The 26,378-nt window shown below is 39.9% G+C and overlaps 1 protein-coding gene across 5 annotated transcripts; it reads left to right on the top strand.

The window, feature by feature from the left end:
* The first annotated feature begins 2,659 nt into the window (after positions 1-2,659).
* On the top strand, positions 2,660-25,449 carry TMPO (thymopoietin). 5 transcript variants are annotated; one of them, XM_035336567.1, is made up of 11 exons: positions 2,661-3,111; positions 11,995-12,121; positions 13,789-13,947; positions 15,417-15,517; positions 19,926-20,045; positions 20,149-20,244; positions 20,800-20,910; positions 21,764-21,853; positions 21,937-22,002; positions 22,167-22,261; positions 23,517-25,449. In XM_035336567.1, the coding sequence occupies exons 1-11, from the start codon at positions 2,869-2,871 to the stop codon at positions 23,806-23,808; spliced, it is 1,500 nt and encodes a 499-aa protein (XP_035192458.1). In that variant the 5' UTR covers positions 2,661-2,868; the 3' UTR covers positions 23,809-25,449. The 5 variants fall into 5 exon arrangements, with proteins under 5 accessions (XP_035192468.1, XP_035192458.1, XP_035192487.1 ...); XM_035336577.1 differs by lacking the exons at positions 19,926-20,045; positions 20,149-20,244 and having other exon boundaries at positions 2,660-3,111; XM_035336572.1 differs by lacking the exons at positions 21,764-21,853; positions 21,937-22,002 and having other exon boundaries at positions 2,665-3,111.
* Positions 25,450-26,378: the final 929 nt, after the last annotated feature.

Here is a 26,378-nt window from a genome sequence, read left to right as displayed (position 1 = left end):
TAGAAATCTGAGATAATTTAGGAGGCATTCAGTCTTCTCATATCAAAGATGACTGTATGACAGAAAATCTCACACTCCGGAAAGCTAACAAATTCCAGACATTTGGGAGGGTTCTACAAAGGAAGGATTTTTGGCTTCTACTTTCAGCATATTTCACATTTTTAGGCAAGCTTACACCATTTTTCAGCCAATGAAAATGGCTATAGTCTTACAGCATTTTCACTTTTTTCCTAAACCTTCTTTTTATCACCACTTATACTGACAAGAAGTAAAACATGACTACCTGTTTCTCAGGTAGAAGTAGGTATTCTGGTCTTTGAAAAGCGGAACTTGCTGTTAGCAATAATCATTTAAGTACCGAAATGTTTCTCACAAGGCATGGCAAAGGAAGAGTTTTGTGCTCCAACCTTTAAGACGCAAATCGTCTAATAGGCATATGGACCACTTCATGTTTTTTTATTTTCCTGTAAAATACTAGAAAGATCTTTTGAGCTGATTCATAATGAACTTACTCCTTTTGAGTGCTGTACTGTGCTTCAAAATGTAAGCTTTCTTCCCTTCAAAGAAATCAAACAATAAAGGCGCAGATCCTCAGCTATATTAAGGTCTAATTGTGGCGTTAGTTGCAGGTTTGCAGGTTACAGACACAAACTGCAGCAGGGTTCCCTAGAGCAGGCTGCCCAGCACCACGTTCAGGTGGGGTTTGAGTATCTCCAGAGAAGGAGACTCCACAACTTCTCTAGGCAGCCTCACAGCTGAAGATTTCCCAGTGCTAATCATTATGTATGTGCACACGTTGGCTCTCTCACATATTACTTTCTGTATCTTTACCTTGCCTGGACAGTTTTGTGCCAAGGTTTTTTGTTTGTTTGTTTTTGCTTCAAAGAGAAGTCTACTGCTCTGAAATTGGGTAATACAAAGGGTTGTATGATGCTTTTTTAGCTTTTGTCACTTTGGAAGCACCTGAAGATAAGGCAATGAGAGTCCAGTGTCCAAGCAATGTAAAAATACAACCAAGAAAATCTTTCATGACAGATAATGTGTATGTCTGTGGCTGAGGAAAGAAGTTTAAAAACATAAATGGAATGTAGATAAGAACTATAAGTAAGATTAATCTGAGACTGTGGTTCCACAATCACTCTATTGAATTTTGAAGCTAGCCAGCACATGATGCCGAGTTTCTGCTGTCTTTATGCCTCCAAGCGAGCTTTGCCTGACAGAAGAAAGACAAAAAATACAGGTCCAACAGAAAGCCAGTTAACCCATCCATTTGTTACAAACAAATCAGAACTGGGAGTGTGACTTTGTGCTGATACTTCATACCTTGTACTTACTACTTCATACCGTAGAATCATAGAATATCCCGAGTTGGAAGGGACCCATAATGATCATCAAGTCCAACTCCTGGATTTCCATATTTCCTTCCATGAGAGGAAAACTTTTCCACCCGCAGTTCAGCCCCATTGCCTAACAAACCAAACAGATAAAATACACAACACGAAAAAATGAGTACTTTTAGATATGTTATAATGAACTGTGGATGATGGCCAGCCACCTCACATCATTACTCGCACTGAAGTAAATGAAATTCTGCAAACTAAGCTTCTCCCTTGTATTCCTGACGTTGTTACACCACACCAGTGTCTGAGTAGGAAGCATCAGACTTGTTGTGGGTAGGCCCCAGCTTTACCTTAAAGTTCCCTTCTGCAGATAACCCTCAGCACCAACAGTGCTGTACTACAGCTGACACCACGGCGATGGCTGGGCAAACCAGAACAACAACCATCATACTTAGTGATGGAGCAAAGCAAACGAGAGGAAATCATTTTTCTCAATAACCTAAAAATCCTTCAGGAACTTCAAGAGAAGCGGGTGCCAACACAAGCAATCCTGTTTCACGTCCAGGGTTGATGGACAAACTGAAATAGTCACGTTTCACCTATGGTCACCTCTGATACTGCAATATGGTTCTCAAAAGTATTGCATGCATAACCAGATGTAAATATTAAACACTTCCCATTGTAAAATAGGAGTGAATTCACAGTGGCGCGCGTTCCCAGCAAGCAGTATGTAAACACAGAAAAACGTAACACGCTTGTTCTGAAGCCTGTATTTTAAAGTGAGCTCTTCCCGGAATGGGCAGACTCCTGTGAAGTTTTTGCAGTCAGCCTGAAAACAAACTAACAAGAATAAAACAAAACAAAACCAAAAACACAAGCCTTTCTAGTTTTGCCATACGACAGAGACCACTCGAATTGGGTTTTTGTTTACAGTTTTTAACACGCAAGCCGTCACGGCTGCGGCAGCCGCCCTGCCAAATCCGCTTCCCGCGCGGGATCCCGCCGAGGCTGTGAGGGAAGCCGGGCACCTCGGCGGCGGCAAGGGCGGGCGCCTTGGCCGCGCCTCAGCGAGCCTCAGGGAAGGGCTTTTGGCGCGTGAGGAGCCCTACCGGGGCCAGAACCAGCGGCACACGTCGTGGGCTCCCCTTAAAACCCCCTACTATCGCGACAGGCGCGCGCGATAGAGGCGCGATAGCGGGCCCGCAGCGTCGCCCGTGAGGTGGCGACGGGGAAACGCCGCCCGGGAGGCGGCGCCGCGCCGCGCCGCTCCCGCCCGAGCCGAATTTAAACTGCGCTGCCAGCCCTCGCGCAAAGCACCAACGCGGCCCGAGCCCGCGCGCCTCTCGCCGTTCCCTCCCGGCGGCCAATCGCGGAGCCTCTTCGTTCCCTTCCTCGCCAATCGGGGCGCGGCTTATTGCGGGCTGGGCGAAGCGCCCGCCGCCGAGCTGCGGTCCTGGCGCGGGGCAGGCGCGTCCCCCCCTCGCCGCGCTTTGTTGCCGCCTCTCCCGGCGGGGCGGCGTTGGCGGCGATGCCCGAGTTCCTGGCCGACCCGTCGGTGCTGACCAAGGAGAAGCTGAAGAGCGAGCTGATCGCCAACAATGTGAGCCTGCCGGGCGGCGAGCAGCGCAAGGACGTGTACGTGCAGCTCTACCTGCAGCACCTCACCGCCCGCAACCCGCCCGCCGCCGCGCAGCCCGACTTCTCCAGCGACGAGGAGCGGGAGCCCACGCCGCTCGGCCCCCGGGGACGCGGGGCCGCCGCCGTCGGCAGGGTGAGTGCCGCCGCCGCGCTTCGCGGCCGCCCGGGGCCCGCCCGCCGCTCCCCCGGCGGCCGCTGGAGGCGCGGGGCCGCTCCCCGGGTCTGGGGGGAGGGGGGAAGCGCGGACGGCTCGGCTCCCCTCGCCCCCCCCTCCGGGCCGTGTGGAGCGACCTATGGCCCCCGGGGGAGCCCCGAGGCAGCGCCGGGTGTGCGAGTGGCCCCACGTGGAAGGGGGAGGCTGCGGAGGAGCAGCGTGTTTGGGTTGTGTGGTGCTGGGTTGGGGTGAGGGCGCCTCTTTAACGGAGCTGGCTCTCTGGTGTGTCCCGGCACATGCTTGGTAGCAACGTGCTTCTGCTCTGCGTTCTGCCAGCCAGCTGCTGCACGCTTTCCCAGGACCTCGCTTTTAATATCACATATACGTAAGGAAAAAGATGGGAGCCGTTGCCTCTTAAAATCTTTCCCTTTAGGGAGACGTGCTTTTCCTTTTATATTTTAACAAGTCTGCTGTATATTTGCATGTGCTAAGAAAGCTTTCTCCTTATTCATAATTTAAAGGAGAGTGCCCTGTCTGCTCTCGCACAAAGGTTTGTACGGTGATTTACCAGATACTGGAGTTGAGATTTGTGTGACACTACAAGTGTTTAATTCTCTGAAATACTAGCTTTAAAAGCTCGTTTGTAAAGCAGGAGCAGAGAAACAGACTCTTTAAAAGAGACTTCATACTTCAACTTTTTAAGGGGGAGGGGGGAAAACAGCGGATGGTGAATTAAACTGAAAATAGCAGCTAAAAGAAGATATCTAGCCAAATTACTCTTTTTTTTTTCTTAATGTCTGGTTAATTCAAACACTTTACTAGTATTCACTGGAGTAACTTTATATTGAACTAGACATTTCTGTAACTTACAATAGTCTGCCTGTAGCATGTTAAAGGTGTTTTCAAGTCCAGTAGGCTGTTTGAATCTGACATGTTTCACAGTCTGTAGGAGAATAGAGTAGAATCATTAGGTAGATAGAATCATTAAGGTTGGAAAAGACCTCTAAGATCATCTGGTCCAACTGTCCCCTTACTACCAATGTCACCCACTAAACCATGTCCCAAAGCACCACGTCCAACCCTTCTTGAACACCCCCAGGGATGGTGATGCTACCACATCCCTGTGCAACCTGTTCCAATGCCTGACTGCTTGTTCTGAGAAGAAATGTCTCCTCATTTCCAACCTAGACCTCCCCTGGTGCAACTTGAAGCCATTCCCTCTAGTCCTATCACTGGTTATCTGCAAGAAGAGGCCGACCCCCAGCTCCCCACACCTTCCTTTCAGGCAGTTGCAGAGAGCAATAGGGTCTCCCCCAAACCTCCTCTTCTCCAGACTAAACACCCCCAGTTCCCTCAGCTGCTCCTCACAGGACTTGTGTTCCAGGTCCTGCACCAGCCTCGTAGCCCTGCTCTGGACACGCTCCAGGGCCTTAATGTCCTTGTACTGAGGAGCCTGAAACTGAAAAGCGAAAGTCTCATAACTGCTAAAGTTCCAAGATGTTTTTTAACCTCCTTTCCCTTTTCCTGTGCTTGAGCTTAAACAATTGCAGGTGACTTTTCTGTTGTTTGCAGAACGGGTGTTACCACTACACTTCTGTTAACAACAGCTGTAAGGTGCTGCGCTGTTTCTGCTAGTGTTGTGTGTTAATTTCAAAGCAGCATATCTTCGTGTTCCAAAACTTCACAGAATATGCTAGTGGCATTTGTTTGGATTTGGGTGTCCTGTGTCCTGTCTGAAGCCTGACATCCAAGGGAGTGGGATTCTGTTATGGAAACAAAAGGAAATATCTTTGACAAGACTAAGGGGACAGGAGGGAAAGCACTCAGACTTCTGAAAGAAAGGAACTACAAGCACGGGGCAAAGGGAGGGTATTGAGGCTATAAGGCATTATGGAATAGATAAAGGAATGCCGTATTTCCTCTAAAGTGCATTTGTAGGGCCTGGAAACAAAGGTGAATTCAGCATCCTCTTTCACTTTGCTTTGCAACTGCGTTGTTTTGCCTTCAGTATTTCAGTTAGGTGTGCACTTAAAAAGGATCAGCAAACAGTTTGCGCTGCATGCGTAAGGAAATAGAAGTGTACTCTATAGCTTGCACTAATACAGTAGGAAGAGCTGCATTATTTTTAGGCTGAGATGAGACCAGCAAAGCTGCAATGCTTTACTAGTTCCATTTTTATTGCAGGTCTTAGTAATTGTAATATTGGTTTGTGTATATTGAGGAGGGGAAATGTAAACTGGCTGTTTCAAGCCTCTAGGCAATCAACTTGACAAAACTGTAAAGGTATCTCCTGTTCTCCTATGGGATTAAGAAAACAGGGGGCTACCATCTCCTGTATTGTTTGAAACTTGGAGTACTGCTTAATTTGAAGATTGCAAAAGTCTCTACTATCCAGGTGATTCAGTTGAGGCTAGTATCAACTTGTAAAAACCACTGAGAGAGCACTTAGGTGGATTTGCATGTTGGAGGGTTCTGGCCCACTGTGCTTTTTCTTTGTATATTTCTTTGGGCATAGCTTAACTTAATACAAGCATTTAATACCAAATCTGTCGCTGAATTCTTGCTCCCACTGTCGGGATGAGCGAATGCCTGATGCACGGAGGGAGAGAGGGGCCAGAACCGTGCCTGGAGCAAGGAAACGAGCGCTTTGAGCGAAGAACAGCAACGCAGGCGGGAAGCCTCACTCATCCCTGCCTTCGAGGGTTTGCCCTCAGCTATCCCTGCCCGCAGGGACCCAGCCGCCGGCCAGCAGGGGCTGCCCGGGTGGGGCGGAGGGCGCCGGGCACGGTACGAGACGGGGCGGCCGCCAGGGGGCGCGGCGGGGAGGGGTTAACGGGGGGAGGCCGTCAGCGGGCTGGGGGTGCTGCCGGTTTGCGTGCCCCAGGGTGGCTGCGAGCAGCTGTCCTGGAGGGTGCCCTAGGTGGCCACGCTGCAGATGTTGGGAAGACAGGAGCTAAACCAGCTCTCTGGGCAGCACAGGTTGGTAGTTTGGCATTGCTGCAGTCATTGATAACGTTAAACCTGCTGCGGCGGGCAGTGATGGCTTTAAACAGGTTATGCTGCCATCCTGGCGTTCCTCTCTGAGCTCTGGGCATTTGATAATGCATTCAGGCGCACGTTGCTCTGTGGATCTTTATCAACAGGAATTGAGAAGAAAACAATTTCATTCTCCTACTGCAACTTGGATCTTTTAAATCCGCTGGTCTTCCAGCACAGCTTTATCAATACTACATCCCAGTTAACTCCCTCAAAACGATTAAAAACTTCAGTGTATTAGTGATATATTGGAGGACAGCGAGCTTCATGCACCCATAGTGCCTGTTCTTGTTTCATTTATATCCGTGTGAGTTTTAGAGCTAGTTTTTGTTCCAGTACAGTAGTGAACGTACAGGTGGTTAACATGAATGTATGAGCAGATAAAACCTTAAAGGGGACTTGTTCTGTAGATGGTATTTTTAGGACCTGAAGACATCACACTTTGAAACAGTAAACTCCTTAGGCAGTTAGTATATTTTTTGGAACTGGAATGTCACAGACTATTGTAATGTAGTAAGATCTTGCATCTCCTTGAAACTCATTTTCTTACATGTAATGTGATGCAGTAAAAACTTCTCTTACATTTGCTGCTCTCTGCTTTGCACAAGGTGACTTTAAGTGCTGTGAAACTCCCCATATCAAAGTCAGGGAATAAATGTCATCCTAAATATATTGCTTAAAAGAACTTCTCTGTGAAATACTTGAAAGTGTCTTTTTAAGCATGGACGCTTCTGTAGATGTAACACTTCTCTTCTTGGGCATGTGGCAGGGGGGCTCACAGTAGCTATACATATTTACCAGGAGAGGAAAAGGCTTCTAAAATAATGTTTTTTGGGAATATGCTTTCTGATGATGTTGTCTGGAGTATCCAGCTTCTCCTGCTCTACTAATGTGTATGGGGTTTTTGTTTGTTTGTCTTTTAGTGTTTGTTTGTTTGTTTTTTGAGGGGAGGAATGGTGTTTGTCCTCCTTTTTAGCACACTGGTGTATAAAGACAGTGGCTGATACAGGAGACACCCTTTTTGCTCTAGGGGGAACCATCTGCATCTGGATGCTCATGGTGCTGGTTGATCTTGACCTGAGTGTCAAGACAGACAGCTCAAAGCAAAAATAGCTACAAAATAGCATTTTTGGCCCTGGAAGAGCATTGTTTTAAACTACGTACCAAAAATCACCTTGACATTGTTGCCGAACGGGAGCTGTTCAGACCTCAGAACGTGTAATTTTTTGACTTTGGTTACTGGTGCCTGTCATGTCTCCCTGGAATAATTTCTTCTGCAAGTGATTTTTTTTTTTTTTTTTTACCTTCAGAGTGGTGATCTGAAAAAGATTAGTTGGGTATCTTCTCCTTACTTCTGTAGATGAAGGTATAATGACGTTTGGACCTGAAGGGCCTATTTGAAACTTTACAGGAGATGCCTATCAGATGCTTTTTACTCTTTGTTTTGATTAGGTAGCCGGGTAAACAGAGAGCTAGCATCTGTGCTTAATGGAGTAGTCAATACATAATATCTGTAGCTGATTTAAGGGTACAGTTTCAATCCCTTCACTGTTAGAAATAGGCGGAATAGTAAATCTGGATGCTTAGTAAGATGAAGAGTGTGGAAGGTGGCACTGCATGCTTGGGTAGGTGAGAGATTGTAAGGTATATGTGCTACCTGGTGACAAAAGAGGATCTACCTGGTGTTTCCTGTATGGTTGTACCTCCTGATGATGATGTGTTGTGCAGATCAACACCTTTGTGGGCTTCTAAATGGTGCTCATCTGCAGTGTGAGTGACTGAGTAATTCCTGCCTCAGTGAGAAGTCCTGCCAGGCTCTTCTGCACCTCAGACTTTCTGCAGTTGTTGGATCTTGAACTTGGGAGGCACACTTGTTAGTGTGCTGGTGTAAGAATAGCGGCCATATTTAAATAAAATAGGCCCAAGTGTCTTGGTGAAGCAATTTTGTCTAGCACTGCATGAAAGTTCAGCCGGGACATAGACAAAAGCTGCATTTCCAGGTCAGCGTTGAGCTGGTTGAGCCATGGGGGCATCTGAGTTTGGCTTCTTGATTTGCTTCTTGTTCTGAACTTTTAGTTTTTCACCAGCGACTGTGGTGAAACAACTCTTCACCATGCAGCATTGATCTGTTTTCAGAGCAGTTACATTCCTTTTGCTGAGTAACGTAGAGCTTAGTGCTGGGGAGGAAGGAGTGGAAGGGGTAGGTAGTCCCTAATCTTATCGTTTAGGACTGTTACCATACATAGGCATGGAAATTCCAAGTCTGGCATGTACTAACTAGGGTTAAAAGGTAGAATTCTCAAAGCTGAGTGTATCAGCATCCCTGAATTATTGCTGCATAACTTCCTTTCCGTTGTTTTTGTCTGCCATGTAGCTTTGTAAATATTATAGCCAAGTCCAGGAGGACTTAGTTTAAAATTAAATTATTCTGCAGCAGAAAACTTTGGGTATGATTAAGAAGTGCAAGGGGAATAGCGCTCTCTGTCACTGTACAAGTCTGTTATTGAGACTTGGTAACTGCTGTTTATCTTTTCCCGAGGAGAAATAACTAGTTGCTACCAGAGATGACACTGTACAAATGGAGAACTAAAGAGCATTCTGTTGACATGATTTGGGCTTCCTTAGCCTGTCTTAACCTCATTCAGAGAAATAGTAAAGAAGCCCTAAGCCTTTCTGCTGCTGGTGATGAAGCTGCACCTGTCTGCAATTAAAGCCCTTGAATATCCTAGTGTAGGTGCAGTTTAACTCAGAACTTGAAAATACTTCTTCTGTTTGATGTCCCATAGTTTTGGTATTATTTGGTGACTTCTTGGAGGTGTTAGTTCTTGTTTGGTGGGCTAGTGCTAGAAGTAGTAAAGGTAGTGATATGGTCTGACAAACTGGTGTGTGGCTGTTGGATTTCTGTTCTGAAACTGAGTCTGACAGATATGTTACCAAATGGCTATCTATTTGACATGAACAAATCTCTCCCTAGTGAAGTATGCTGATGCTCTTCCATCTCCTTCCTAGAAAATGGGCATGACTGGAATTTTTTATTGCTGCTAGCTCTGGTTGGGATTATGGGATCTTTAGATAAGGATTTATTAGGCTGGGGACAACACTGCGAGAATATTTACGACATTATAGTCAAAGTGATCAGCTATACCACCTTACTTCAGCAAATCCTGGTGTTCAACAGAACTTCATTTTAAACACTTCCTCTGCACCACAGTAAGACTTTAATTTTACAAAATGTTTTATTATTATTATTATTTTTCTTTACATTTGCAGTGATAAATTTTATTGCAGGTTCTTTTGATCTGTCTCACAGGATAGCCCCATGGAAAAAGTTCTGATGCACAGAAAGCACAGTGGTATGTTTGACTGTGGTAACAACTGTGGTAACTTCAAGTAATGTTGCTGAGGTTAATGTGGTTGTACCATGGACAAAGTATGTCAGAGATTCTTTCCTGTCTTCTAGAAGAAGTCCCTGCCTCTAGGGACTAATCCTGTGGAGTAAGTGGTTAAATGGCAGCTTTATACTTGTACAAGTGAAATAACTTGCTTCTTTAAGGAGAGTAGGTATTCAAAAGTAAAAGTTCGAGACCTCACAGAATGCCAGGTAATCAATGCATTTGGCCCTGTTGTTGAAGGACAGAATTTACTTCAACTTTTCATCCCTCCATTGCCTTCCTTTTCTGTTGAAACTGGCTATTCTGATGGTCTAAATTTGTGTTAATACAAAGTGAAACAAAATAAAACAAAGTTAAATGGTACTTGGAAGAAAAGTATCAAAGATACTGTAGGATGCAAGTTCACTTGCATTGGAGGACCTCATTACTCATAAGTTAGTTACATTTCTGGTAGCCAAAATTTCTATAGACTACTTTGTAGAGTGCCAGGTAGTTCTTCTGATATTTATTTTCAAAGAGTACAACTTCTTTTGTGGCCTTTAAGAGATACAAAGGCAATGGTAAGTTAAAATGGTTCCAGTTTCTTTAACAGGGTGTTAGAGTGTTGACTTGTTGCACCACGCTAGTTGTCTTCTGAAATACCAAGTATCATCCTAGTTAATCTGACTGGTGATGTATGCAAACTCTGGAGCTGTCAATAGTCTAAACAGATCCTAACAAGAAAACCCAGCATATGTTCTGGAACTCTTCCACAGTCTGTACAGGTCACAGTAGTTGAGGGGGGGAAAAAAGTCCAGATAAGAAATTCTTGTTATGTAGCAACACTGTTTAAAGTTAAGTGTGTCCAACAGATTCAAAAGTAAAAACAAGTCTCCTGTATGCAGGTTGGTTATTTTTTGTGTATGGGATAAGTGGGTTCAGTTATTTCAAATAACAATTAGATTTTTATATGATAAAGAAACTGCTTGACAGGTTTACACTTCACTTGATCAGTCATTAGTCAGATGTGCTACTTCAGTGATCTTATCCTTTCTTCAGACATCTTGGAGTCTGTTTCTTGAGAATCCTAACTTCTTAGATTCTTGTTTTTTAACAGTTAGTTTTAAGTTCATTGTGCTGGCATTTTCACAGTCCAGGTGTTAAAGAATATCTAACTTAATTACAGAAACAGTTATGCTGGCAATCCTTATAGTTGTTTAGCTTTAAATATCAAGACCAAGCTTGCATGCAAATCAGTATTAAACCAGCACTAATGGCTAGCTAGGTACTGTTGACTTGTATTGATTTATTTATAAATAAATAAATTTATAAAAAATTTTATTTATTGACTTTTTACAGTCCTCAGTGCTATCTTGCTAAGTGCACCAAGAAAAAGCTGTTAATTTTGAGTGAATATGACAACATACTTGGATTTGGAATTTTAGGGTCTTCAGCAAGTACCAGAAGACCCAAATAGCTCTTCTGGGCAGTCAAGTTGAATTACATTAAGTGTATAATTGGTATCAGTTTATACCCTCCTACTTCAAGATAGTACTTTGAAGTACTTTGTGTTTCTATCGGATTTTCTCATAGATGAGAGCAAGCAGTTCCTAAGCATATTTCTTCTGTCATACCTCATCAGTCTTGCAGATCCTGGAGCCTGGAAATGTCTATTGTAGTAACAACACTTGTTCAACTTGGGAAGCCTTCATGATCACTGTTTTGGATATCGTGGAAACTGCTAATTTGGGAGTAGCATCTTGGCAGATTATTTTGATAACCATCTGTATGTGGTGGTGGTGTGTTGCCAACTGTTCAAGTGTGTTGCCAGAGTTGGGTTTAGCAAGATAGAGCTACAGTAGCAGTGGCCTAAGCAGGCAGACAGAATTTTCAAAATTTGAGGGTGTTCTTGGCTTTGCCTTTCCTCTACTTGTCTCATAACATCATGTAATCTCACAGAGAACACTAGGAGAAGAGAGAGAATAGGCATTTGGGGAACTTGGATGGGAGGGTGTGAATACTGAATGACCTCCTTCTTATCATTAGAGGAAGAGGTATTGACCTGCTGGGTAGGAGTATAATACTAAAAATGCTAATGGAACACAAATATTTGTTGTTTAAGGCTGGTTAAAAGTCTAACAGCTAACCTCTCCAGTTGTTGGAGAGAAACTCTCTTCTGTTGTATACTTGAAATTAAAATATGTGATTAGAATAATGAGTAAGATTTTTTTATTATTAAAGAGGAATCTATTAAAGGTTATTTCCCATTATAAGTAGGAAATAAGTGTTTGTTTAGTAGGTGTAAATGGCTCAAAGGGTTTCATATATGGTTGAAGTTAAGGTGTGTGTGAATATCATCACTTTTTTGGACTCTTGTAGCTCCCTGTGCCCTCAGAATAAAAAAAAATAAATAAAAATGTATTAACTGGAAACATTCTGCCTTTTGTTTTTGCAGAAAGCCACGAAAAAAACTGACAAACCTAGGGCAGAGGAGAAGGATGACCTAGATATAACAGAACTGAGTAATGAAGATCTTCAAGAACAACTTATGAAGTATGGAATAAATCCTGGCCCAGTTGTAGGTAGGTCAGCTGAACTAGCTAAAATGTTCACCTGTTGAATGTGTTGAACGTCAGTTTTGAGTACTCTGAGCTTTTCTGATTTGGTCACTTACATAACAAATGCTGTTACAGTCTTGTGTTTTGCTGAGGATGGGATGTTTTCAGTGAACTATTTACACAGAAAATGCTTGAAGCACTCCTGTGTAGGCAAATCCAGTTTGTTATGCATGTTCTAGGCCAGCTGTACATGTTCCAGCTTCTGTTCTGAAGCTATGTAACTATTAAAGTTTAGCAGTGTGGTAATAAGGTTTTCTGGTACAGAGGTTGATCTCCAGCCTGCTTAAATACAAAATATGTCTAACATAATAAGGTGTTATTATTTGAGAGCAGAACAAGAACATAATTTGCCCTTCCTTAGAGCATTTCCTACTCTGCATTGTGCAGAAATCTTTTCCTTTGCTTATTTCTTTCCTGGCCCCTTGAACTTTGTGTTCCATCCTGCATGCTGACCTACTTCAGCAGGAGGAATACAGAGAAGTCCCCACCCCAACTTGATCTCCTGCCTTAGGCAGTCTCCTCTGTTACAAGATCAAAGCTCCTTGCCTTAAAAGACTGTGTGCTGACCTGATAGCAAGGTACTTTGATTTCACAGCTCTTCAGTAGAAGATGGTCTGCTCTAGCATGCTGAGCCTTTTGTAGAATGTTTGAAATCCTGAGTGGAAGTGCCGGTGATAGAGCCTGGGAAGTGCCAGTGGTAGAGCCTGGAGTCCTGCATGCATTCTAATAGCCTTAATTCAAATAGCATAATACTTTCTGTTAGCTGTTTCTGTATGTTTTCCCATTCAACTTCTTTCTCTCAGAAAGCACTTAAGCCTTCTGGAAAATGCAAATACCTCTGCAGTCTACTAGAAATATGTTTAGAAAGATGTTTAAGTTTTTGGTTTTAAGTAAAAGCCTTAGTACTTACAGCACGTGGATTCTGTTTCTTGTGAGAGTCTTCCAATTCTTTTTAAGGATGGCTTCCTCTTAGAAGCTTTCTTATAAGGTTGGACTTTTGGCTGCTAGCAGTGTGGGCACTGGTCACTCCTACAGATTTTTGCCTGCCCAATCCTGATTTGAGAGTATGTGATAACTTTTTGTTTGAAACAGCTATCCTGTCAGATTAGGTGAGCCATCCTAACAGCTAAATGTGGGAAACAAGAGGTTCTGGTTTTGCTGCTTACTTATACCACCTCTGCTTATTGGGCTGAATTTGCTAATAGGTCAAGTGTTAAACTAGGAGAAGGTATGTTAATTCCAGGATAAAGAGGTTAAGAGGATAGTGGAATCTGCATGGATACTTACCCTCACAAAATTTAGTGAGATTAACAGTGCAAGGGCATGACAACTTTCATATCATGGCAAATGAAACAAAAAAAAAAACTAAAAAGCAGGTAAGTTATCCTTCCCTAGATAAATGCTTGTAATATTCAGTTTGCTAACAGATTTAAGCTTGTTCTAATTTTCTTGAACCAAAAGTTCAGAAGCCTTAAAATTATATGCCTGGAGGTATATGCTTTGGATCATACGGACTCTTTAAAAATAGAAAATGTGTCTAGAAATTCTCTAGGAATTATATAAGTCTTGTTCTAGCAGTCATCAGGAAAGACTAAAACTGCATCTGTACCATGTATCTTTCCTTGCTACAGCTACAACGAGGAAACTTTATGAGAAAAAACTGTTGAAACTGATGGAGCAAGGTCCAGAATTGAAGTCACCCATGCCTCTGCCAATGATTTCTTCAACTACTGAGAACACCAGACAAAATGGAAGTAATGATTCTGACCAGTACAGTGACAATGAAGAAGGTAAGACTGAAGTGGAACTTGTATGTGAACTGTTCAAATTATACGTAAGTAATACTTGAAGTAGAAGAAATATCTAAGGAGAGCATGATCTGTTGTTGAGGCTTTAATATACCGGTGTAGACCATGTGATAAGTATAATTCATTGTGGAGTGCTAGCACAGTGATCTAGGAGCCTCTTTTGGGAAAGGACACTTCAGTGGTAAAATGTTCCCTTCTGTTTGTCCATTTTTCACATGGAGTTGAGCATGTAAATCTGGTTCCAGTTTTTATTGCACCTTATCTTTGTCTTAGTGCACCCAGTAGTTGTCTTCATTAGGGGATAGTCTAGAAATATTTGTTAAATTCCAGTACATTAAAAATATCATTTAATGTGTTTCTTGTATATGAGTTTCTTGTGTATGACAGTCTCTTATGTTCTGTTTGTTATGGACGTAGCTTGGGTTGAGTTGATTTTATTTTTGGGGTGTTTTAGTATCAAGCTTAGAAAAAAAAAAGTATCGGGCAGGAGACGTGGGACCTAAAACACCATCACACATCACAAAAAGTAAAAACAATATAGCCTCTAAGGAATATATTGGATGGAATGTTTGAAGATGATTATTTTGTGTGGTTTATGGTGATTGGTGTGGTTCTGTGGATTTTCTTTTTAATAGGAACATCCAGAGATAGAGCATAAGAGACTGAAATACAACTAGGAAATTAATTGGATCTCCTTTGTATTGTTGTGCTTGCTTTCGATCTTCTAATTTCTTGTACTTGATGGTGGTGATGGGGTTCTTAGAGGGTTTTGGTTTTGTTCTAGGGTAGTCAAAACCCCAATCTTAACTTGACAGCTGTCTCCATCTAATTACCAAGCTGTTCAAACATTGAAGGAAAAAAGAACAGTTTCTATACATTCAGGCTTAAAAAGCCTAAGAGATGTTAATAACTGAACTCGAAATCTGTGGTGTAATGACCTTTTAGTGAGGGGAGTGGAAGTGATACATCCTCTTACTGGTAAGATGACTACTAACCACTTCCAATTCTCTTGCATCAAAAAGGAGTCATATGTTTTTAAGTACCTCTTCTAAAGGAGACTAAGCTCACAACCTGAAGCAGTGTTGAAAGCTTCAGTCCCTGTACTACAATAAACAGTATGATGTTACTTTTGTTAAAGGAATTGTAACTTGGTACCATTTCCTAAATGGAACTGCTGGATTAGTCAAAGCTTATCTGAAATGTAGGATTATTTTTTTTAAGGATAGAAGTGACATACTTGGGTCAGAATTTGGAAATAGTAAGGTTATTCTTCAGGAGACTTAGTTCTCCATTCAGTGGTGAAACTTAACCTGTACTTCACAACTTCTTTAAGGAAACAGTAGTTCATAACAGTAATGATGCATCTTAAAATTATTTTTTTGGTACTAATTTAAGCCAGGTGTAATTTATTAACCAGTAGGATTATAAAAAACTATTAAAACCACTTACAGATCCGAAGACTGAGCTGAGGCTTGAGAAGAGAGAACCACTGAAAGGCAGGACAAAGACTCCAGTAGCACTCAAACAAAGAAGAGTTGTTGAACACAACCAGGTATGCTTTATTTAATGGCATCTAGAACAGCTACAAACTGCAGGCAGTGTGCTTACTAAATATAATTACATTTGACAAAATGGGCTATGCTACTTTCAAGTTTTGTTTTTCTTAACCTATTCTAATACAGCATGAAAATCCTGTGAATTAACTATAGCTGCTGTTTTTTGCATGTGTGGTAATATTCAAAATGATGGTCTGATAAAAAATACCAGTCTCCCTTGCCAGCATCTATAGCTCTACACAGAGGAAAACACTAGGTCAATCACAACACTTTTAGCTTTGGAAGCCTGACAGAAAATAAGTCAGAGGTACTGATGTTGTCCTGTTTTGTGTTTGTAGATGACTTAATAAAAGGAACGGTTTCTCAAACAAAATATTGGGAAAATGTTCCCAATTTTTTTTCTGAGAAATATATTTTTTAAGTACCAGAAACATTATCATATTTCTATTTATTGTAATACCTATCTCCAGATACATGTATGCATGTAAAAATTCATAAGTTTATAATTAAGTTAAATATAACAATCCATAAAGCCATGTATTGCAGATATGTAGACATAAATAGTCATATACAGAAATACCCATGTTTGTGTGTACACATGCAGTATCGATATAGTAGTTCTTTAGCCACACATATTGCAGCATTACTAGAGTAGACATTAATTTATTGGAAAGCTTCTCCTTAGAAGAAAACTAGTTTGAATCTCACTGTATGTACTTGTCTTTAGAAATAGTATTATTGGTTCTCTTGTCCTGGTGAAAGAAGGATTTTACAGAAGCACCTCAGTATTTAGTCAGCAGTTCAAAAGCCTGGATTCAGTGACTGGTGGCTGATCTGTCCTTACGATGTGACAGTGTCAGTAAATATCCTGTTGCACAGCTTAGATTACTTAGGATATTTACAGCACTACTCATCTGACCAGTAAGTAGCAGAGTTGTGCTACAGTAAGGACTTGTCCAGAAAACATTCAGGAGGAGCACAGAACTTAAGCTGTTAATAGTTTAATATTAGCAGATCAGTATCTTAGAGGATCACTCTTGTCTGACTACTCTGTAGTATGGTAAATGCTAGATTCTTCCTATTCAGATGGCATGTATATGTATCAGCATGCTTTTATGATGGATATTTCTTAAAGTAGGTAACACGCAGTTGTGAGCTTGGGTAATACAACACAATTATGAAGTTCCATAACTAGTTCTATGTATTTTTGACTGGCTTCCTACAGATACAGACTAAACTGATCTTGCTTCTACAAATCAAAACGAATACATGGCTCAACACACAAAATCAATATTCATTATTTAATCAATTTCAGCTCATGACGGTGTTTATAATGGGCATCTGGATTATAAAGTTCTTGTACTTCTAGCATTACTGTTTCCAAAGTTGCTATCCACCCCAAAATCCCTGCTAGCCTCAATATGTTAGGGTTATTTAATACAGCTATCAACAAACAAAGCTTCGTAATCTTTAGGAACCCATTTCCTTTTTATTCTGTATTTTCATGGCATTTTTGAAGTGAGGGTTTACTTTCTTTTTTGTTAATCCAATTTCACTGCAATAACATTAGGTTATTACGATTTTCTCTTGTAATCTTTTTCATGTGTAGTATAGATGCCATGTTTTTGGCTTCTTCCATATTTTACTAATCAGTAGTTAATGTAATGTCAGTTGATTAATCCAAAAAGGTATCACTTCAAAGCGATGACAAATTCAAGAACTCTCTAGCTTATTCAGCCTTTGAACTCTGCACTACTGTGTTTTTTTTACAAAAAAAAAAAAAACTCAAGTGCTTTATAACCACTCAAAGCCAAGAGGATGCAAACCCCAATGTCTTGGGCCAGCAAATATATAGCCATGTATTTTGCTGAGAATGAAACTGGAAGATTGGGAAAACTATAAGCTTTATTTTTCCCCTGCTGTGAATCCTATGAAATTGGATCTTAAGATGGCAGCTTATGTGTAAGTTAACCATACTCATTCCACAGAATTATATGGAACTTGTGTTTGCTGTGTGGCACTGGATCTAAGACTGGGGCTCTGAAGAGTGGTGGGCCTGGACTCGTTGGCGATGTGGTGTGAACAACTTGTTAGACACTTTTAGGTCCTGTGCAGCACTATTCTTAGCCTAGAATAGTGAAAGGATTGTCTGTCATCTGGTGCTGAACTGAAGACTTGGCACTGATGGATGTTGCTATTCTCTTATAAGACTTAAAGGTCAAAAACATGAGCTTTTAAGGCCTTATAGTAGGTGACAATGAACAGAAAGATGGGCTAAGCCACTTGAGGCCTCCTCACAGTGTAGAAAGTCTCAAGAAGAGCAAGTACTTCTACATTGGCATTCTGGTTTTGCTGTTATTCTTCTCTGCTCTTCTGTTTTTGACTACCTGCATGAGTATGCTGAATGATACTTCTGACCCACAGCAGTGTAGCTTTCTGTGATCATATACAGGCTGTTGGTGTATCTAAATGTATTGCATTTTAATAGGGTTTATTTACTTCAAGTATTTGTGGAATAAGCAGAGAACACCTCTTGAATAACACCTCTTGAATTAATGGTGAAGATAATCCTAAGTGTAGACTTTACTTTGTGTATTAAATATGCCCTGCTGAAGTCTAGGTGGTTTTCATGCAGTAGACTTTTCCTAGACTTCTCATGCAAGATCTCCCTGATACTTAAAATACCCAAGTGTCAAACTAGAAAAAGGAAGGAGATAAGGGCTTATTTATTGAAACACTTCTAACTTTTCATTGTGTGGGGGGGTGGGGGATTAGTTCCTAGTAAAACAGTCTGGGGCAGGGGAGCTTTCCAATAGTAAGATTAGGGAATTGCGCCTCTGCTTTCTCAGGTGGAATGTATTTGAGTGGGACTACTCTGAAATTAGTGTTTTCTCTAAGCTTCTAAGGAAGAACACCTCTCAAATAGAAAGAAGGATATGGGGAGAAGGAGATAGGATTGAAGGTGTTGCAGGTTAAGCTTTTGTTAATAGGGAAAGCTGAGAAGCCAGTGTCTGGTGAATGTATAAAGAGGGATTGGGAGACCTTTCATTAGAAGTCTTTTTAAATTTAAAAGAATACTGGAGACATAGTCTGAAACCTACAATTCTATATGAAGCATCTGAATCTATTTGTGTGAGGTCTGTGCATGAATATCCATCATTCGGTTTTCAAATTATTTCAGTGACTTTGGAATACAGCAAAACACTTGTGCTCCCTCTGCTGGATATGTAGCAGCTGTAACACAGAACATCTATTTATAATCATAGAACTGCTTAGCTTCTAGTTTCACTGGAGTGACTTACAAGGTACAAGTGGGGAAGTGAGAAGGGTGTTAAACTTTTTTTTACCCCTCGATAGATAAGTACTTTCCAGTCTGTACTCCGAATGCACTCAGTTTTGTGGCTAATACTCTTCCAGAGAAGTTATTTTGCTGTGCAGCACTGGTCTCTAATTCCTGCTAGTATCAAATGTAACTTAAAGCTTGGTAATGTGCCAGTGGGAGAGATGTTAACATGCAAAGATTTCAATATTAACTAAGGGTTTTTCTATTGGTTTTTAAATATAAGCAAATACAAAGGGAAGTATTTTCTAATTTTGAAGAAACAGGCCTTCCCTCATCTCCCTTTCCTTCCAGGTGTGTGCTTGGAATTAGATTTTAGGAGGGTTTTAATTTGAGCATACAGCTTGTGATAAGGCATGGGGAATGGTCTGTTTGTTAACGGCTATAAAAATCTGGCACTTCATGTTATGTGGTTGTGTAATGATCTGTTTCAGGCTTGATCATTTAACCCACAGTTAAGTGAGAATTGAGTGATTTTCATCATTATGTGGGGAACTTCTAAGATCATAAAACATCTCTCCATCCCTCTTCCCATCTCCCCTGTGGAGATGAGATCCTGTTGAAATGTAGGTATCTGTGCCTAAACCACTATTGTCTTGGCTTGAGAGAATACACTCTTGGGTAAAGAACAAGTTGTTGCATTCTGCTTATGATTGTAGTGTTTGTTTCTTGCTTAATTTTTGTTGTATAGGTAGGTAATGTAACAGGCTTAGAAGTTCTATCTGCTGTCCATGACTTGATGTGACTACTTGTATCATGGATTACATGCTATTGCAGTGAGCAGACTAGCTCTTGGTCTTTATTTAGCCAGTTCTGTATTTGAAAAATAGCAAGGTGTAACATGAGTATTGTGGTCAACGCTACCTGTCTAGCTAGCCAGGCATTATTGAACATACAAGGTTTCAAGTTTTTTTTGTTGTTGGTTTTGTTCTTGGTGGGGGGTTTTAATGTATTCTAGATAAACTGGTTCTGGAGTATGCATGCTATTTTGGCTTTTGGTTTTGGGTATCTGACGTTGAGAGCTTGCTTTCTTGTGTTTGATCATGTGTTTGATGCTTGAATAGACTTACACTCAAGATGGAGTTACTGAGACTGCCTGGACAAGTGAATCTTCAAAAAGTGGACCTCTTCAGGCATTCTCTAGGGAGTCTACCAGAGTGTCGAGAAGAACACCAAGGAAAAGGGTGATGAGAGGCTTATTATAATAGAAAAGCTTTTTTTCTCACTGTTAGGGTCCCAGTGGCTATTTTATTCAACTGTTTTCTTTTGTTTGTTTTAAACAAACAGGTGGAAGCTACAGCACAGTTGCCTGTAGATGATGCTGTAATATCAGAGAGTACTTCCCTAGCTGACACTATACTGACTGCAAGCGACGAAACCCTAGTAAATATGCTTAGTAAATACATTTAATGAATCATGCAAGTGGTATTCTTCTGTAATATATCTTTACTAACAGAATCATTCTGTTTTGAAGACGTTACTTTAATAGAAGACAGTCTTGCTTTCTTTAAGTAGTCCTGGAAACCACATTCAGTATCTATATTAGTGCCTAGTTGTACTCACTTTGAGATGGCACTAGGTAGTCACCTAGTCTTGTGTCTTTTTTGGGGGAGGGTTGAGAAGAACCACTTCAAAGGCCTTGATTTCTACTTAGTTCATTTAAATACATGCAGAATATCTGCTTTAAAGTTTGGCTTTTTGTGTGAACTAAATAGCTTTTATGTTCCTAAATGGCTTAAAAGAAACTATTTGGAATGATAAGCAATGCATTTTGTGTGCTTATTTCAGAGTAACTGTTACATAAACTTCTTAAATTAATTGCTAACATACATACTTTGATGCACGTAAGGGTTTTGTTGCTTGGTTTTGTTCCCCTTCCCCCTTTTTATTTTGTGGTTTTGGTTAATTCTGAGTTTGAACAATTTTGAATCTCGGCAGGTTGGCAATAGGGTGCCTGGAAATTTCAAGCATGCAGCTCCTACACTGTCAATCAGTGAACTCTCAGACATGCCCAGAAGAACACCAAAGAAACCATTGATGACAGCTGAAGTAAATAAACTAAAATTTAGATTGCTATTGCTTACTTTCTGTGAACAACATTCTTGTGTGTGTGTGTTTAGCTCTTGGTACAGAAGGGATGGAAGGTGTCATTGCCCTGGTGGCATCATAGTTGAACTAGACTAGTAGTGTCATATGGCATCAAAGAGTATAAAGGTTTATCTTCCCTTTTCAGTTTTTTGTAAGGGGGTGGGGAAGGGTGTGGGGATCCTGCTCTTTTTTTTCCCAAGCCAAATATGTTTGGCTTTTTTCTGCTATTTTTCTGTATAGAATGTAACTTTAATTCTTTTAAACTATTTTAGTTCAAAGATAAGACACAATTGTTATCCAGCTTTGATTTCATATATCTTCATTTTCTGAAGGGGAAAAAACATAACATGCCTTAATTGTGAGACTAAAATAGTAGAATTTAAAGTCTGAATTCAGAAAGCAGCTGCAGATTCCTGTCAGTTGCTGGGGGGGGGATTCTTATACTCTTAGCCTATTCAAGCTGTCAAGATTAAGTATTTATTGGAGAAATGTCTAAAGTACTGGCAAGCCCATGTAATTGTATTAATGTTGTACTGTAATATTGTGCAATTCTATGTAACAAGATTATGCTTGGCTAAATTTAAATGGAGTTTATTGCTCCAAGTAGTTACTGTAGATGTGCATTAACACTTATGAAGCCTGCTCTACCAATGGACATGAGATTTATGAAATGGTCTACTTTGTTTATAACATGAGTAACTACGATTTAGACTCTTCTGTCAAATAGAAGGTGGTGGGAAAAGTTGTTTTATTACTTCAAACTGCATATGTTTTCAGTTGGTATTTTACTGTACTATGGCGTTGTTTATTACAGCAAAAAGAGACAGAGTATCCCCATCAATGCTTGTTTAATCATGTTGGCCATAAACATTCCCGTGACCTGCTCAACACAGCCATGATAGAGGTGATGGTTAAGTTTTTTTTGATCATCTAAATCATTGGCTGGCAGATGTATTTGAATTATACAGCATATTCTTTATTTTAAAGGAAACTGAGGAGAGCACTGAATGCTTTAAGACACCAAAAGTGACCAGACAGCTGCCAGTAGTGAAGGTTAAACCAACTTCTAAAACCTAAGAATTAAACTTCTTAAGTGTCACTGGGTGACTCAAATGCTTTCTTGCAAACTGCATGTGGTTATGGTCACTGAGATTGTTATATAGGAGCTTATTGTTCTGAAGTTTGTTAGGCCTATAACTTTTTCTTTCTTTTCATAGGTGCTGGAAAGAACTCATACAGAAGAACGAAGAGTAGAAAGGGATATTCTTAAGGAAATGTTTCCTTATGAAGTATCAACACCTACAGGAATTAGGTATTGTTAATGTTTATGGGGGGGGTGTTTCTCAGTTATTGAAAACCTATTTGAGAAGTATCTTTAAATTACATTGCTAGATTTCTGAGGCATGACTTTCTGCATTCTGGCTCAATGACAGGAGAGAGAACCAATTCTGTTTGTGTACATAGTTTCATTGGTCAAAAAGCCTTTTATTTAAACTGGAGGGGATGATGGGATGGAGAGGATGGAGGGAATACAGCATTGTAGTAGTAATTATTACTGTAACTCTTAGATGTTGGAGGTTAAATGGAAGGAGCTTCTCTGGTATTTGACTTGAGTTTTTGGCTAGACGCAACTGCTTTTGTCTAGCTGTTAATTAAGGAAAGACTCTCAGCACAGATTCGAGCTTTCTTTTTGAAAGCCAAAAATAACTTTCAAATACCCTTTTTTTGACTACAACAGGACTGTTACTTAAAGATTACTATGTACAAATAAGGATTGAATAGGAAGGGCTATTAAGTTCTTTTGGAACTCTGCATTTAAATAAAGATTGAAACAACCCTCTGGATAACTAAGCAATTCATAAAACTTTGTCCCCTTTAGAGACTGAGGTAGAAAGTTCCTCTATGCTAAGATAACGTGAAATCCATTCTTACATTATTTCCAACATGTTAATTATAATTTCAAAGTAAAATGCAGTTGCATAAAATCATGCTGTATGGAGGATATATAGAGCCAATTACTACTACTACGGGCACCATTCTGCTCCATTTTCTCTTGTTTGAGGTTTATCAGTCTAGTTAAATCTATGCCCTGTTTTTTATTAAAACCATGCCTCCGTGCTCTCCTTGCATACATTGTCATGCCCTTATATGCAGGTTTCTTACCACTCTGTTACCTGGCTCTGTGTGTTGACATAGCCATTACCCATTGGTAACATTTTAATGGCCTTGGACAAATTTAGGTTTGGAAATCCTTGAGGGACTGCGTAAGTGATGAGTAAAGACATAGACAGAAATGCTTCATAGAGTTTTATTTCCAGTCATGATATGAGTATGTGGATAGGGTGACATAAAGTGGTATTGATTTTTTTTGAAAGGGATATTTATTTGAATGCTGAATGGTTAAGTTTATTGTCTCTTAAAAATCTAGCACTTGCATCATTGCAAAGTGTTTCAGATACCTCATTCATTGGAAGTAATTTATAATTCTTCATCACTACTAAATATTTTTCTGTATACTTTAGATTGCTCTTTTAAATGTACAGCGTTCTCTTCTCTTTAATTAACAGTGCTAGCTGCCGTAGACCAATCAAAGGAGCTGCTAGCCGGCCTATAGAGCACACCGACTTCAGAATGGAGGAAAGTTTTGCTAAGTATGCTCCAAGATACGGTACCTCAAGTGACATCAAGTCAGAGAAACCACCAACAAAAAAAGAACGCTCCATTCCCCTTTGGATAAAAATTCTTCTCTTTGTTCTTGTTTCAGTCTTCTTGTTTTTGGTTTATCAGTCTATGGAAACTAATCAAGGAAATCCTTTCTCTAAATATCTGAATATTGTCTCTCAAGACAGTGCCAAATGAGTATCTTTCTGAAAGGCACACCTGATTTGATCTCCTATTTTTAATTGTAGAGAACTCTTCTGCCCTCTCATCGGCTCAAGGACTACTTACAGATAATGTGATTGGAACCTGATAAATTGGATAAATGAAACAAGCTAACATTAAATGGACATCAGTAATTTTCTGGACTTTGGACTAGTAGGAGATCACTTTGCCATAGGAGTAACATTTTTTTAGATCTTTGAACTTTTGTAGGCTTTATTTTTTTAATGTGGACATCCTTTAAATTCATTTTTGAGAAACTGTATATTTGTTTTTGCAAGATCTTGGAAGCTGAGAAGGGCAAACGTAGTAAAATGTGAAGCTGTGTTTTTTAAAGCTTTCTTTGTACAGAAGAGAAGTTGTACTTTTGTCTATAGATTATGGTGGAGGAAGATTTTTAACACAAGTGATAAAGGGAAATGCATTTCCATGCGTTTTTCAGTAACACTTTAACAAAACTTGGTGTCTTAGGATGCAGGGAGAGTACAACAATCTCTTCTGTAGGTTACTGTAACATTTTAGTAAATGTAACTGTAGACCTGTTTGCATTTCTGTAAGTCATAGAATCATTAGTAACTCTGTTTAAGCGTAACATTAAGTGTATCACTTCATTTTAATGCTTACAGTGTTGTAGGAGCTGAGTACAAACTTAATTGGCAACAGATGTTTTAGGCGAACTTATTTATTAGTAATACATGTGGAAGACAAAAATTGCATCAAATATAATTTGTTACTAAAATGCCTTTCTTTGGGTAAAGGTTATCTAAATTAATCTGAACTTCAACTTTGGCAGTGATCTTTTTCTTAAAAAAGCGAGGTCTTTCCAATACAGCTTTATGTGATTTTGAATATTCATATAGAGAGGTATTCTCAAAGCGTGAAAATTCCATATGAAGTTTTACTCTTATATGAAGAGGGCATTGCTGCATTTTCTTTTACAGTTTCATCTTCAAAGGTGAGATTTACTACATTCATGCAGTTGAGTATTTTTCTCAGTGGAAGCATGCTGAAACACTCTATATTGTGTAACTTAGTTGAGCAGGCAGCTGGCTTTACTACCAATAAGGAGTGATAAGCAACAACTTTTTAAAGTGAATGTATACATTTTTGGTGTGCTTAAATCTGCAGCATACAGATGTTCAGTCTCATTGCTTCATACAAAATTGCAATAAATCATACTTATTCTTAAAGTGCTACTTATGAAAAGCTGAGAACATTAGTTAATAGTCTGTTTTTACTTTAGGTACAATTACTGTGTAGACTGTAGTTATGGAGAAAACATTACTTTCTGTGACCTTTGGGACAAACTTGGTAATTTGTAGCAAAGCAATAGTGTTTTTTTCTGTTAAGAGTAATGTTTTTTTTCTTCTAATCTGCTTTTTGAGTATTTCAAATAGCTGAACCTTGTGTCCATCCTATAGAAAATTGTAACGTAAGGCATTCACTTTTGGTGTCAAAATGCGGGAAAATAAAGATGTTTTTAATGTGTGTGGGTTTTCATTACCAAAATAAATGCATTGCTGGAAAAAAGCAAAAGTAAGACAATTGGTGCATCAGTGGTGTTCTGTGCTATTAGGGTATTCCATGTTTATAAAGGTAAATAAATCTGATACTAAAAACCGAATGGTCTGCATCAACATTCGGCAAGGGAAATATTCATAACACTTGTTCTATAATTTTTGTACAATAATCTTTTAGCATACATTAGGTCTTTAATTTGAACAGGGGAAAAGCTAGTCAGTTTTTCAGTGAAGAATTTTCCTGTTCACATTATTTTTCATCCCACTTTGCTGCCTGTGTTAATGTGAAATATATCTCTCTCTTCTCTAGTTACATGGAATACTTTCAGTCAACCTTCTTCAGGGATACTGCCAGTGTCATCAAAAACAAAAAAAACAACCTGCAATGCAATTAAATGTCATCATCCTTTCATTTATGCACTGTTTTGGAGAATCTCCAAAAGAAACCTTTCAATGTCAGCGTTAATTTTCAGTAGGTAAAGACTTTTTTCCACATCTATGTGTGGTTGACTTGTAGTTAGAAACAATGTATCTTCCAGAGATTAGTGATCTGTTTGCACAGGGTGCGAGAGTGTTATTAAGTGAATTGTTGAATGAGCTTAAAGCATCCTAAATACAGCTGCCTAAATTATACTGAATTACACTCTTCTTCACCTCAAAGTTCTGTAGCAACAGGTACTCATATTCCTCATTTGTTTTTCTTGACATTTAGACAGAATTGGGTTAAAATTTTGGCACCAATCACAAAATGGAGCAATTGTATTGGCTGGTAATATAATAGCATTGAAATTCCAGTTACAAAGATTAGTTGAATTCTTATGTAGTAATTATTATTTAAATTCACTTTTAGGCTAAAGGTTACAAAGCATATGAAAGGAGTCTGTGTCAATTAATCAGGACAAATGTTTTTTGTTGTGTATGTTTTGCTGTGTTTCCCCTTCCATCATTGGTCTTGCTGTGTAGGATACTGAAAACATGGCGGATTATTATTTTCCCAGTCTGAATGAGAGCCTTCTAATATGAAGCATA

Source organism: Oxyura jamaicensis, chromosome 1 (genome assembly GCF_011077185.1).
Source record: "Oxyura jamaicensis isolate SHBP4307 breed ruddy duck chromosome 1, BPBGC_Ojam_1.0, whole genome shotgun sequence".
Taxonomy (NCBI): Eukaryota; Metazoa; Chordata; class Aves; order Anseriformes; family Anatidae; genus Oxyura; species Oxyura jamaicensis.
The sequence above is the reverse complement of the archived record's forward strand: the minus strand, read 5'-3'. Positions and strand labels throughout refer to the sequence as shown.

What these genes read in the sequence shown, in the direction of transcription:
- TMPO (XM_035336567.1), top strand. Translation starts at nt 2,869, where the DNA reads ATGCCCGAGTTCCTGGCCGACCCGTCGGTGCTGACCAAGGAGAAGCTG. An exon ending in GAGTTGTTGAACACAACCAG is followed by an intron (nt 15,518 to 19,925) that starts GTATGCTTTATT and finishes ATGCTTGAATAG; the next exon opens with ACTTACACTCAAGATGGAGT. An exon ending in TCAACACCTACAGGAATTAG is followed by an intron (nt 22,262 to 23,516) that starts GTATTGTTAATG and finishes TTTAATTAACAG; the next exon opens with TGCTAGCTGCCGTAGACCAA.